Genomic DNA, 13670 nt, shown 5'->3' on the forward strand with positions numbered 1-13670 from the left:
GGTTCCCTCGCTCCCTCCCCCGGCCGTTTCTGCAGAGGCTTAGGATCACTCTCTTCCCGAGGAGGCTTGGGAGGGAAGCTGCACACCCGCCAGCCATATGTTTGACGGGCCCAGCTGGCGGGCGTGCAGAGAATGGGGAGTCCGCCAGCAAAGCCGCGCAGCTCCCCCACTCGCTGGGGCGTCCCTGAGAGGCCAGCGCCCTGGTGCAATGAACCACTAAGCCGTATGGGAAAGACGGCCCTGGCTGCGTGCTGCTCTGCACATTTTGCTCACCAACCCAGTGAAGGGGAGGAGTGGCACTTTGGGAATTGAACACAATTCATTTCGAGCAGCAGGGCACCAAACTAATGCGCTGGGCAAGGGCCCTTTCTCATTCTAGGGCTTAGCCAGGGACAAGAGTGGGTGCTGCTGCTGCCGCTGGGTGCAACAGACTGGTGTGGGTTTAAGGTCCTATGCGGCATGATGGATGGTGAGCTGGGAGCCAGCAGGCTCTGAGGTCCGTGGAGGACTGCTGCCCCCTTGTGTCCAAGAGTCACTGCAAGGCCATCTGGGAGCTCTTTGAGAAGCGTTTTAAGATAAGGGGGTCAGCTGAGGAAGACAGACCCCACTTCCATGTAGGTGTAGTATGGCAGGGACCCCAAATCACTCAGACCCCCAGCAATGGAGGAGTCAAAATTTCATATTGTACAGTTCAAGCCACACCTCTTAATCGGCAGGTAACTAATCTTTTGCTTCAATCTGCAGAGGGCCCAATCCGCATGCAGCCTCCTGTGCCCATCAAATCCTGGCTGTGGCTCAGAGTAAGCCAGCAGCAAGAGCCTGAGAGCTGGCAGGAATCTGCACTCAATACATTTAAAAGTTTATGCAGATTTATGCAAAGCTTATGCAGATTTATGCAAATGTGCTTCAACATTCAGGTTCTGTACTGTACTTGAATGTTTATAGCCACTTCCTTTCTTATGAAGCTTCCATTCACCTGGGTAGCTTCTCATCTTCTCAGATGGCAGAATGGTCCATCTGGGCTGCCCACAGCCACACAGCCGTCTCTTTGCCAGCTGGGAGCAGCAGCCTCAGCCTCTATTGGGGGTGGTGTCCATAGCAGGTCCTTCCCCATGCAAACTCCAAGCTTCTCTCCCCCTTTTGGAAATGCTGTCCTGCCTATGTCACACCTTGAGTGGAATAAGTGCAATAAAGCTGGATCATATGGATAAAAAACTTTAATGCTAGAATGGTGTTGTCTCAGTCACTTGGCGATACTTCCTGACATCCCCATCACCAAAAGCGGTCCCAGAGCATCCCTTTATTCAGCCTGCTTCCCCTCCTCTTCTCTGATCTCTGGCAGAGGGCACAGGAAGTCATACCACCACACAGAGACCTTGTTGCTTGCTATGGCTATATGAAGCTAGACCTCCTTATCTGTATAGAAGCAGCAACAAAAGAAAGTCAAGCAGACTGTTCTCTGCAAAAGCAAGGCAGTGCCTGAGCAAAAGCTGGCCACTTGCTAGATTCAGAGCCTGTCAGCAGGCAGAGCTGAAACACTTGACAGGCAGGTGTGGATTCCATTGCAGGTGACTGTCCAGTAACTTGAGCCCAAGAGCAGCTGGTGCTCCAGCCCCCAGCCCAATCTGGGTCAAGAAAGCACCCATCTCCCTGAAGGCCCCATTCATGTAAGAAGTGCCAAAAGCAGCCTCTTGAGTCCAGCAACTTGTCCTCAGAGTTTCCACACAGACACCGGCCTATAATCAGGAAGGTGCCTCTCCTTGCTGGCCTTTGGCTTAGTCCTCTGTTGATAGTAAGGGCCCTTCCCTACCTGGCTTAAAGGGGCCTTTTGTCCCTCCTTGAATTCCCTCTCCCATGCAGCATCCTCCTTCTACTGCTGTCCCATAGCTTCTCCTCCCTAAACCCCCAGATCCTCTATGCCAGGCATCCCTAAACTGCGGCCCTACAACTTCCATGATCCCTAGCTAACAGGACCAGTGGTCGGGGAAGATGGGAATTGTAGTCTAAAACATCTGGAGGGGAGGGCCGAAGTTTGGGGGTGCCTGCTCTATGCAGTTGGTGCTGCTTTCCTTTTTGCAGCATAGTGGATCTCTGGATTTAGGGAGGATTACACCTGGAGGAGGTCACTGCTTGGTTGTGGCGGAATTAAGGAGGTACAAGGGGCCTCAGGGGTATGAAAGGCCTTTGTCCCTGGCCAATTCTTCCCTCAAGCATCCATCGGAAGCCACCTGTTGCATGTCCATGTCTGCCCCGCAGGGTGCACTTGGCCAGGCCGGGTCTCTTACCTCCTGAGCCCCCCAGCCAGGGTGAAAGAGGACCCTGCTCACCCCAGTGGCTGCTGCAGGGCTGTTCTGGACAATGCTGAGCAAGGGTTTGTAGGGGGACTGCCCGTCTAGGCGGCTGCCAGCGCTGCCACTCTTGCCCTGGGGGGCTGTGCCTCCCTGGAGAGCTGAGCTGAAGGAGCAGTAGCCAGCCAGGAGGGAGGCCACTGGGCAGGGGCCAGACTTTCCTGGCCCATGCTGGGAGGGGCTGCCTGGCCTCACCTCTCGCTCTGCAGCTGCCATACAGGAGGAAAAGCAAAGCGAGTCTGGGCCTTCTGAGAAGACACCCTGGAAAGCAGGGTGCAGGTTGCTGGTCACAGGTGAAAAGCAAGGCCCTGCGTCATGACTGAATGGCTTGATTTGGTCCCTGAAAGGAGAAAACTCCTGCTCCTCCTCCTCCTCACAGACCTGGTTGAAGCCGGCCATGGGCTCCGCCACCAGGCTGCTGAAACACTTGTAGCCCGAGGGCTGGGGGGCGGCTGTGTTGAGGGGCAGTTCCAGGGCAGCACTGCTTGGCTGAGAGGAAGCCACCATCTCTGTGCTGGTGTTGTGATAGACAGGTTCAGAAGAGGTCTCCAAAACACCCCTGTGCTTGTCCAGCGGTGCATCTTGAGAAAAGGAAAACGCACTCTGCATGTGCCCCAGAGCCTGGTCCTTGAGAAGGGGGTGCTCGTCCAGGATACCGGTGCCTCCACTGCTCAAGTCCCCACTGAGAAGGTCTCTGAAGAGCTTGGCCACGGCTTCTTCATGAGGGACCTGGCAGTCTTCCTCTTTCCGAGGTTCTGGCTTGGCAGATGCAATGCAGCTGTGAATATGCACAGGGTGCTCAAGGCCCACGTTTCCAAATGGTGCCACCGCTGCTGTCACACCAGCGGCTACTTTGCTCTTGGCGGGGTTTGGGATCTGGTCCCACCATCCCTTCTTCACCCTGCAAAGCAAGAAAGCGCCACTCGTCAGTCCTTCCCGGCCCTCAGAAAGGGAGAGGCAGGGCTCTGCAAGGGCTGCCTCCCCTCCGAACATCAGGAAGCAATCTTCCCCCTCCAGAGGTGACTAGCAGCCAAATGCATGTGAGAGAGCTGAGGAAGATTGTTTGGCTGGAAGGAGGATGAGGAGAAGACTCAGAAAGGACAGGGGCCGCTTTCCTCCTCCTTTCCTGTCAGGGTTGCAGGAAAATGCCTCTGCCACCAAGGCCTGCAACCTTCAAGCAGAAGTGACCATGGACAGTATTTATTTGTTTTGCTGTGAGCAAAGGGCAGCCCTGGAGAGAACTACTTGCAAAGCACCCAAGACGTACCTGGAGACGCAGAAGAAGCTGAAGGTAGCCAGGGCCACGATGAACACACACAGCAATGGGAAGAAAATCCAGAGGAAGGAGCCAGAGCTTGGCTCAATGTCTGGAAGGCAAGCAGCATTTTGGTTATCTGGGCGGACAATTCACCCTGATACCAGCGGGAGGCAGGGGGTGGCTGGGTGGCTAGCTAGCTGGCAGACAGGCACCCACCCACCCACCCACCTGGAAAGGGGGCACAAGATCAGGCTAAACGGCCAGAAGCCTCAGTTGACAAAGGAGCCCAACTCACACAGCTGGAAAGAATTTCAGGGGATTTGCAGTATTTCTCCTTAGGGTTTTTATTTGCCTATTACCTTGTAGGGATGTGGTGAAGTTTATTTGTTGGTTTTAGATGGGCACCAACAGGCACATTTAATGCCTCATGTGTTTGGTTTCTCCTGCACATGCTAATCTAACCTTTAACCCCCTCCTGCAATTTCAAGCTGGTTTCCCTTCAGCCAGACTTACCTTGGGCTGGGGAAAGAGGTCCTTGGGTCACCCAGCACCACCAAGGTAAGGGGCAGACAGGATTTGTACTGCTTATTATTCATGTAGCACCATCACCGCACACAGAGCAAGAGAAGCAAGAAGGTAGGTCTCTGTCCCAGGTAGTCTATCATCTCACCTTTGACCAAGGAAAAGACAACAGGCAAGGAGAAGAAAAGAGAGGAGAGCAGAGGAGGGGGAGGAAGCACAAATACAGCTACAAGCAGTATACCGTGAAGTTATATGCAGAGAAAAACCAGCAGATCCTGAGCTTGATGCAGGAAGGGGGAGCATTGGTGGTAGCGGGGCCTGATGTGCTGTGGCACCACACTGAACTTGCTAACTTCACCCAGGGGACTGCAGCACAAGCCTACCCAGGGCAAGCAATCGATGTCACTGTGGAATCTAGAAGGTCTTTCAACTTATTTGTCTCTAGCCAGCCAAATTGCGACTACCCCCTCCCTCTCTACCTGTGTTGTGCCACTGATCGCTTAGTGCATTTTCATGCAAAGCATTGTGCCACCTTCTACTAAAACAAGTCTTCCAAATGATTAGTAGCATGTGCCTTAGTCTTCAGAAAGAGGTACTTGTCTACAGAAGAAAATTGTGATGAAATAAGTGAGAGGCCTGCATATTAATTTGATGTCTAGCTGAGTGGAAATGCACGACCTCAGCAATGTGAGAGAAATGCTGTCACTCACTCAAAGGGGCTGGATGGTGCCCAAACATTCCTGCGGGTGGGGTGAGAGAATTTCACAAATCCAGAAGGTTTACAGAATCCAGAAAAGAGAGAGCCCACAATGTGGAGCCCAGAACACGCAGGGATGCCAACTGAGATGCCAACAGATTGTTAATAATAAACAGGTGCCTTGCGCAGCCCCCGCCTTAAGCACTTACCATTTTTCCATGTGTACTCAGCACTCCAATCACTCCAGGTGTCCCCGAACAAAGCAATTCTCTGCCGCACTTTTGCAACATAGGTGGCTCCTGGCATGAGGTTATCGTCGAAGATTTTATGATGAAAGCCTTGCGTAATGTGTTCGTGTATCTTTGGGGGGGGGGAGACAGAAGCAAACAGGTTTACATTATGTGGCCCTTCCCACACGTGCACAGGAAAACACTGGGGGGGGGATGTTATTCTGGTGAGCTGAATTCTTCCCTTTCCCAACTTTCTATGGAGGAAGATCATTTTGGGATGCGGTAGAAAGGTTTTGGACTCATGTGATAATGTGATTATGTGATAATGAGCAAGGGAATAAATTTCAGAGAACTGTTTCAAGAAAAGCTGCAGTGGAAGCTCTGTAGATGAAATCAAAGGGCTCGAGACCAAATGGCGGAAGGATCTCTTTCCCTCCCTCCTGAGTCTGGCAATTTCTCACCTGAGGGGTGGGCGGACAGCCACAGCCAGGGGCCCAGGGCTGGGCTCATTCCTCCACCCAGGCAAGCAAGCAAGAGATGCAATTCAGCCCAGCCAAAGCACTAGGAGTGTGTGGAACAGGACTGAGGTGGCGGAGGCCTGGCCTGGCCAGAGTCCCAGGGGCCAGGTGAGAGAGGCCTGGAGGGCTGCACCTGCCTCCCTTCCCCTAGGTTCTGTGATCCAAAGCCTTGGGGCTGGCGGAGGCCCTGACCTCAAGCCAGTCATAAAAGGCAGCCCACTGCTCTTGTGTGCCCCACTGGCGAGGGACATATAATCATTTGCCAAATATAGCTAAAGCCTTTTTGGCCTGCAGTTTGTTGGATCTACAGAGCTGCCCAAGGAAAGCATTAAGGAAGGGCAGGAAGCAGGCCCGTCTTGCCCATTGGGTCTACTGGGGCGATGCGCCAGGGCGCTGAGGGGCGCCCCAGCAAGTGTGGGAGCTGCGCGGCAGTCTCCCTTTTCCCTCCTGTATGCCCACCAGCTGCGCCGCTCAGGGGAGAGCAGGGAGGTAAGCGAGGCGGAGCAGGCACTAGGACCCTGTTCCGCCCTGCAGCGCCAGGGTCACCCCTCATTCCGGCGCTGCGTTTCATTGGTAGAGGCAGGGAAGGCTCCGGACTGCAGGAGGGCTCCGCTAGGGGGGGCGGGGGGAGGAGGAGAGCCGACCTCCTTCCCATCCTTGGGATCCTGAGCAAGCCCAGGGCTTCAGGCTGCCCACCGCCTGCCCTTCCTCATTGCGGCCAGGGCACAGCAGGTGATCTCTCCCGGAGGTGAGTTCCCGTCCCTGCACTCTGACTCGGAGCCGGGAGCTGCGCCGGCCGGAGGGAAAGGGGGGGGGCGCCGCAGAAATTTTTGCACCACGGTGCTGGATACCCTTAAGACGGCCCTGGCAGGAAGATGCCATGTCAACTGGCATGGGGCAGGGGCATTATGAGGCTTTCAGGGGTCCCAACACCTCAACCTTTGCTCAGGACATAGAAGGTCCCCGCCACAGTGTATGTTATTGTTTTAGTATTTTTTTAATTTTAGAATTAATGGCATTTTTAAACATGGAAGAGCTTGCTACCTTGGGTTCCCTTTAGGAGGAAGGGTTGGATATAAATGTAATTAATTAATTAACAACAATAAATTTGTAGCACTATTCCTGGTGGTCGTACAGAGAGGAGCATGCTGGGAAAGTGTGCCTACCTTGTCTGTCTGGTTTATAGGCCAATAGGCAACTTCATAGACTGTTTCCGGATTTTCATGAAGAAGGTTCCCTTCTTTATAGTCATCTGCCCAGGTGAAGATGTACGAGTCATCCGTCCTCTTAACAGTCAGGTTGACAAGCGGACGGGGTTTTACTGCGTTTGGGAAGAAATCAACAAAGAGAAAGATGCAGAGCAGCCCCCAGGAATGCGCAAGGAGGGTCTGCCAGACCAAAGGATCCCTTACCAATGTCATCAGGGTCCACACTCTTCTTCCAGATCTCCTTCTCGGCCTCCAGTATGAAATGATACTTGTAGGTCCGCAGTACTTCAGACCGAATGCTGCAAGTACACTTGGGGGTCACATCCAGGCCTCTCTTGTTCTTAGGAGAACAAACCCACGATGGCCTGGAACAATGGTAAGACTTAAAAGGTGTTTTCAAAGTAGACGACGCTCAATTCATTTCTACCACAGCCTTGGTTTGGGAAAGCTCAGCCCAGGTGTGAGAGGGGTGTTGCAATGCTTCCAGCTGCACCAGGCTGAGGCTTCCCCTGACCCCCTGGAAAGGTTGCAAGCGTGCAAAAGGGGATAAATCTGTGCACCTTGAAAGCTCTCCAACAACAAATGATCCAATGAAAAGTATAATGAGAAACCTTTTGGATCCTGAATTTCTTATTCTCGGTTTGGAAAACTCACAGTGACTGCAACTCAACTCTGAAAGACATTTTGTAAAGAACCCTCATCCATTTTCTGGAAAAGGTTTGGGCTGGCTACTCCTCCCAGGGTGTCTCAGAGAAGGCAAAGCCACCACAGATGCATTATTCTGCAGCCCTGATATCAGGAGCCACCAGGGCTGGAAGTCCACGCCCTCAGACTACAGTCCCCAGGATGGCGAGGCCTTTATATTTAGCTGCCATATCTCAAGGGTCTCCTTCTCTGTAAGAGAAGCACTGTGGCACAAGTTATGCTGGGTGAGGCTCAACAACGTTAATGTCACTTCTTTTAACTTCTCTCACTTTTTATATTATTATTACCTTACCCTGGTAAGCTTTCAGGAGGAAAGAGGAGATCTGGGGGCAGTCCTCACATTTCACAGCATGACCTACCCTGGGCCATAAAGTGCATGAGTCGTTGCAACACGCAGGAGGAACTCCTTGGGGCAGTCGGTGGAGGCGTCCACTTCCCAGTGACAAACCACTTCGGATTCATAGTCTGTGAGGCAACTTGGCTGGATGTCCTTTGAAGACACGGCTAGGAAGAAACAGAAGAGTTTGCTTGAGTGCCAGACTGACACCAACCGTTGTGCAGTTTTCAGAGGAAGGGGGTGTAGGAATGTTTTCCTGAACGAAAGTTACTTATTCAGAGGAAGAGTCCAGCACAGGCCTACCCAGAAGGGGCCTCTGCAAAGCCCCACTCCAGCTCTCCAAGGTGCCATTGTGTGTAAGTCTGGAAAAGCCTTAGAAAAAGACCTTCCAAGCCTTAAATTCTCCTTGCTGACTGCTGCTTCTTTTTCCTCCTCCAAGTGCTTTGGGTTGCTCACCTCACCGTTTATAATGCTCTCCTAAGAACATGAAACTAGCCTTGCCGCTGGATCAGGCCAAAGGGGCCCGTCTAGTCGAGCATCCTGTTCTCTCAATGAATGATCAGGTGCCCCAGTGGGAAGCCTGCAAGTGGGATTCAAGCGCAGGAGACTCCTCACCTCCTGTGGTTTCCTGCAACTGAGATTTGGAAGTGTTTCCATTTCTGTTCTGAATCTTCCAACATTAAGCATCACTAGGTGTCCTTGACTTTTAGCATTATGAGAGAAAAGAAAACTTCCATATCCACTTTCACTATACCCTGCATAATTATTAAATTTTCTATCCTGTCACCTCTTTCTCTCCTCCTTATCTGCTGCTGCGTACCTGTCTAAAATTTCTAGCAGGGTTGGTCTACTTTTCCACCACCCAACCACTCCTCTGCTTCTCACAGTGCAATCTTGGGCATGTCTACTCAGAAACAATTCCCATCAAGTTCTGTAGCAACTTGAAGACTGAAAGGTCTATTATTTCAAAGCCAAGTGCTGCCCTTCGGGGAGTCTCTTTAGGCCAACAAGAAACTATTTCTTCTTCCTGCAACAGACTAAATGGCTCCCCCTGCCGGAACTTGCTGCGAAATGCTCAGGCAGGATTGCAGCTTGCGAGATGTCATCTTTGCCTCCGTCTGCTTCCTTGCACCGCTTCTCCTGCTCCTGGCACTCCAACAGCAACATGGCCCCATTGACCTCTCTGCTCCAGGCTGAGCCAGGACATCTCCAGTTCAGCTTGCACAATCCTCCAGATGTTTATTTTCTTATCGAACACGGACAGAGCAGCTTCACCTCCAGTTTCAGTTCCTCAAAAACAGCAGAGGGACCAAACTTCCCTTTTCATCTTCAGCAGAAAAGCCACAAAGAAATGAAGCAGACTAGATGCTCCCCAGGAGGTGAGGGGAGATGGGTGGCATCCGTCCCCCAAGGGAGAGGGAGCCCCTCCCTGCCAACCCAACCACTCTCCTACACTGACTCGGGAAACTCTCTCGCTCCCCATCCCGTGAAATCTCAGGGCAGACCAAGTCGACTCCCTCAACATGGAAGCAGCCATGAGGAAGGACCACTCTGCCTCCTGTCCTCATAGCGGCCGGCCAACAAGGTGGCTGAAAGAGAAGATGCTCGCAAACGGGAGCAACTCCGCCCACTGCTGTTTCCAGTAAGTGACATTACTCAGAGGTATTTACTGCCTCTGATACTGGATGGAAAACAATCATTGTTGCTACGGTAGTAGCCCTTGGGAGACCTCTCCTCCACCTCTACTGTGGATTTGTCTCATCCTGTCTAAGTTGCCCAAGTGAGAAGCCATCACTGCCTCTTGTGGAAGTGAGTCTTATAATGTTTTAAATATGTGGGGAAGACCTTGTTTTTGTCTTCCACCATCCTTGGACGTCCCCAATAAGTTCGCTGAAAGAGTTTGCTGACCCCTGGTGTAGATAATATGGGCTGACCCCCGAGTTGCACCCCCCCCCGCCTGCGGCTGGACACTTACTGATGATGACAGGAGGAACCTAGCCTGTTTATGGAGACAGGAGGATAAATGGGGTATGTGTAGTGGATGCCTGGCTTATTGTAGAGATTCAAAAGCTGCAACGACCATCCTAAGGGTATGGTAGTAAAACACAGGGGAACCCAGCCAGACCCAGCAAAACGTCTTAAACACTTCCTCACCAACCCACAATACCAGGAATTGGAACCAGAAATGGTCTTAATCCCCCCCCCAAAAAAGAGAATATTGTACAGTATTCAACTTGGCACGCCTGCTTCGTGGAAACCTGACCCAAGCAAGCAACCCGCCCAAGCCTTGAAAAGCTTCCAGGAGGCTGAACCTCGGCAGGAGGGTCCCCGCCGCCCCTGCTGCCCTTCGGGGAGCCTCTGGGTGCGCAACAGCTACGGCCGGGGGAGCCTCACTCTCTGCTCGGCTGGCCGCGCCCGGACTCTCCCTGTTGCTGCCGCCGAGGGAAGCGGCTTTCCTCCGCGGAGACTTACTGTGCCAAAGCGAGCAGACGAGGAAGACGGAGAGGAGGAGGCAGGGCTTCCTCCGGGGCCCCCCGAAGCCCGTCCCGCCGTCGGCCATCCGGAGAGTCGGGAACAAAGTGCGCCGGGCCCTGCCGGGAAGTGGCACCGTCGAGCGGCCCGCTTCCCTCCTTCTGCCAGTGCCAGCCCGGCCGCCAGGCAAAGCGGAGCCAAGCAAAGCGGAGCTCAGGAGACACCCGTCCGCCAGCCCCGCTTGGCTTGGCCTGGCTGCCCGGAGTCCAAGAGCCCCTGCCGCTGCTGCCTGCTTGGGCGACGGGCTACTCCGCTCGGTGGGTAGGGAGGAAGAAAGGGCAAATTCGGCCAGCGCCCGCCTCGTCCCGCCTCCCCCGGGGTTCCAGCCAGCGCTCGTGCCCGAAGCGAAAGGGAATCCCGGAGGGGAGAGGGCACGGGAGGGGAGGGCAGAGACCCGGACGGCGACGGGGAGCCCTTCGAGACTCGCCTGCTCCAGCCCCCCCTCGGCCACGCACCCTCCGCTGCCACGGCTGCTGTCCGGGAAGCGCTGGTCCTCCTCCTGGGGCGTGGATTTGCATGCCGAGCCCGGCCCCTTCCCGCCTTTGCCGGGAGTTCCCAGCCAGCCAGGAAGTTGGGCTCGCACCAAACTCGGCTACACAACAGACTGCGATCGGTGTCTCCTGAACATGTGCAGAGTGGGCGCGCCGCGGGACGACCACGCCAGCCCCGTGGGGTGTGGGTGTCTGTGTGCGCGCGTGTTTGTGTGTGGGTGCGCAGCCAAGTCAGTTCGGGCTCTGGAGTCGTGGCGCTGCAACCCTTTTGGTCTGTTTCAGCTTCAGCTGGGCTCGTCTACTCTACTCTTAATTATTTTTCCTCCAAGGGCAGGTGAAAGTTGACCAGGTAGATCATTGGGAGGGGAGAGCAGGGGTCTATGGGGCCCAGGAGGGGTGCTAAGAAGGAAGAGGTAGGTTTTTTGGAAGTAGAAAGGTAAAGGTAAAGGTAGCATAACTGGTGCTTGCATCAAGGTTTCCACATGCACCTCCTCTTCCCACTGAACAGTACTGTCACTGGGATGCACTTACTCACTGACAAGTTAGTCAGTGTGCTGGAGTGGGTCTCCCTTATTTAGACCTTTTCTGTATTGCCTAATTATAGATAGGCAGCCACACTACCTTATACTAAGTCAGACCATTGTCAACACTGATTGGCAATCGCTGCCCAGGCTTTCAGGTAGGGTGTGTCTCTCAGGCCTAGCTAGAGATGCTGGGGATAAAAATGGAATGGCAGAAAAAAATTATTTGAGTACGCTGAGATGGCAAGTCTAATGGGGAAAGTTTGGAATAATGGCAACCAAAAATTTAACACAGAATGGGACAAATACAGACAATTCCTAAAAGATCATTGTAAACATCTGAAATCTGAAATGACTCCTGCAAGGTGACATAACTTATGGATATATTGGATAAATATAAATTAGATGTTATTCAATAAGCAGTTAATATAGAATTGTAGACTAGAGGACCCACATTCAGGTGGAGGGAAGCCTTGTTACTTTACTATATCTTTGATGGAGAGTGATAATTGGGATTAATAAAGATTAAATGCAAAAAAGAGAGGTTTTTTAAAAAAAATGCTGGGGATGGAACCTGGAACCTTCTGCATATGTACAAAGCAGACACCACTTCCCTGACTATATATATAAAATAACTATGTGAACATATCTCTAAAGCAGTATGCCAAAAGCGACAGGTATTATAGAACCACACAATAAAACCATCAGGACTAGTTTCTGATAAATAAATGCTGCTATCAATTCCTTCACCTTCGGATACATCTCCCCACAACCCCTCCCAACAGCCTGGGCTGAAACAACCAAGATCACCCCCAAAAATCTCAGAAGAAAGGGGGCTTCGTGGAACCTGCTGGCACTGCCCTAGTCTTGCTTTTATGAATAGACCCCATGCAGACTGCACTGTGTCCTGTTCAGCAGTCAGCTCAGTTGCACTGCACACACCCAGATCCAGGAGGCAGCAGGTTTCATTTGGTGAGTTTCCCCGGGGGTCCAAAGGGTGGTGCATAAAACTGAGTGGAGGGGTGTCCTTTCCCTGGCCTCTGCATCCCTCTCATCCAAGGAGAGACTCCTGCTGAGTCACAAAACTCACTGGAGTGACCTCGGGCCACTCGCCATTTCTCAAACTAGCCTACTTCACAGGGTTGCTGGGAAGGTAAAAGAGGATTCTCGCATGCACAGCACCCCAGCTCCTCAGAATGACCTTGCTCTCCTTTACCCCACACCCCTCGTTCTGGCCTGAGTTGCAGTTCATTTCAGTTTGGTATCTGTCCATCTGCAGCAGTGTTCTTTCTTGAGGGGCTACGTGGCACAGAAACACACATGCACAACAAAGCCTGTGTTAGTGTACTGTACTCTTTAATATAGTTCAGTAAAGTGATCAGTCCAGGTATGGGGCGGGAGCCCTGCAAAGCTTGTGCTGCCTGCCAAGTCAGTTCCTGGAAGGGGTAGAGGCATAGGGGGCCCAATGAGTTATTCCTTCCAAAACAACTTTAAGGATGCCAAGCACAACTCCCTTGGACCTCTGTGTGAAATTTGGCAGGCTTCATCCCCTGAAAAGGGGATGCTCAGCTCACAGATTCCACCCATTTCTGCCCGAAAGGAGAAAAGGGTTAATAATTTAATAACATTTAAACAGTAACCTTATATGCAGACATTTAGTATTTTTTCTGTTATTAGCAGCCCAATTTACAATAGCCCGATATTGGAAACAATCTATAGAACTCCCCACAGAGATCTGGTTAAATAGTATCTGGAGTGTGGCTCCATTGGAAGGCCTTACTCACCACAAAAGTGTAATTAAAGGCACTTCAAGGATAGACACTTTTGGTCAGGGGTCAGCAACCTTTTTCAGCCGTGGGCTGGTCCACTGTCCCTCAGACCATGTGGTGGGCCAGACTATTTTTTTGGGGGGGGGATGAACGTATTCCTATGCCCCACAAATAACCCAGAGATTCATTTTAAATAAAAGCACACTTTCTACTCATGTAAAAACACCAGGCAGGCCCCACAAATAACCCAGAGATGCATTTTAAATAATAAATAACCCAGAGATGCATTTTACTCATGTAAAAGCACACTGATTCCTGGACTGTCCATAGGCCGGATTGAAAAGGCGATTGGGCCCCATCTGGCCCATGGGCCTTAGGATGCCTACCCCTGCTTTTGGTGATGCTGACTTCCTTTCTTTTCCTTTATAAATGAGACAGAAGATACTTTTATTCCACTTTCAACACAGGAATCTCTGTGGAGAGGCTACTTGAATTGATAATACCTAACTTATTGCATGTGCACTATGTACTATG

General features: G+C 52.1%; 1 protein-coding gene across 1 annotated transcript; it reads right to left on the reverse strand.

The window, feature by feature from the left end:
• Positions 1 to 1199: 1199 nt before the first annotated feature.
• On the reverse strand, positions 1200 to 10859 carry LOC132593209 (uncharacterized). Its single transcript, XM_088656810.1, has 7 exons — positions 10296 to 10859; positions 7846 to 7990; positions 6986 to 7146; positions 6740 to 6894; positions 5035 to 5185; positions 3616 to 3715; positions 1200 to 3249 (listed from the first exon to the last, which is right to left on the reverse strand). The coding sequence occupies exons 1-7, from the start codon at positions 10381 to 10383 to the stop codon at positions 2166 to 2168; spliced, it is 1884 nt and encodes a 627-aa protein (XP_088512936.1). The 5' UTR covers positions 10384 to 10859; the 3' UTR covers positions 1200 to 2165.
• Between the last annotated feature and the right edge of the window lie 2811 nt (positions 10860 to 13670).

This window comes from Zootoca vivipara, chromosome 13 (genome assembly GCF_965207765.1).
Source record: "Zootoca vivipara chromosome 13, rZooViv2.hap1.1, whole genome shotgun sequence".
Lineage (NCBI taxonomy): Eukaryota > Metazoa > Chordata > Lepidosauria > Squamata > Lacertidae > Zootoca > Zootoca vivipara.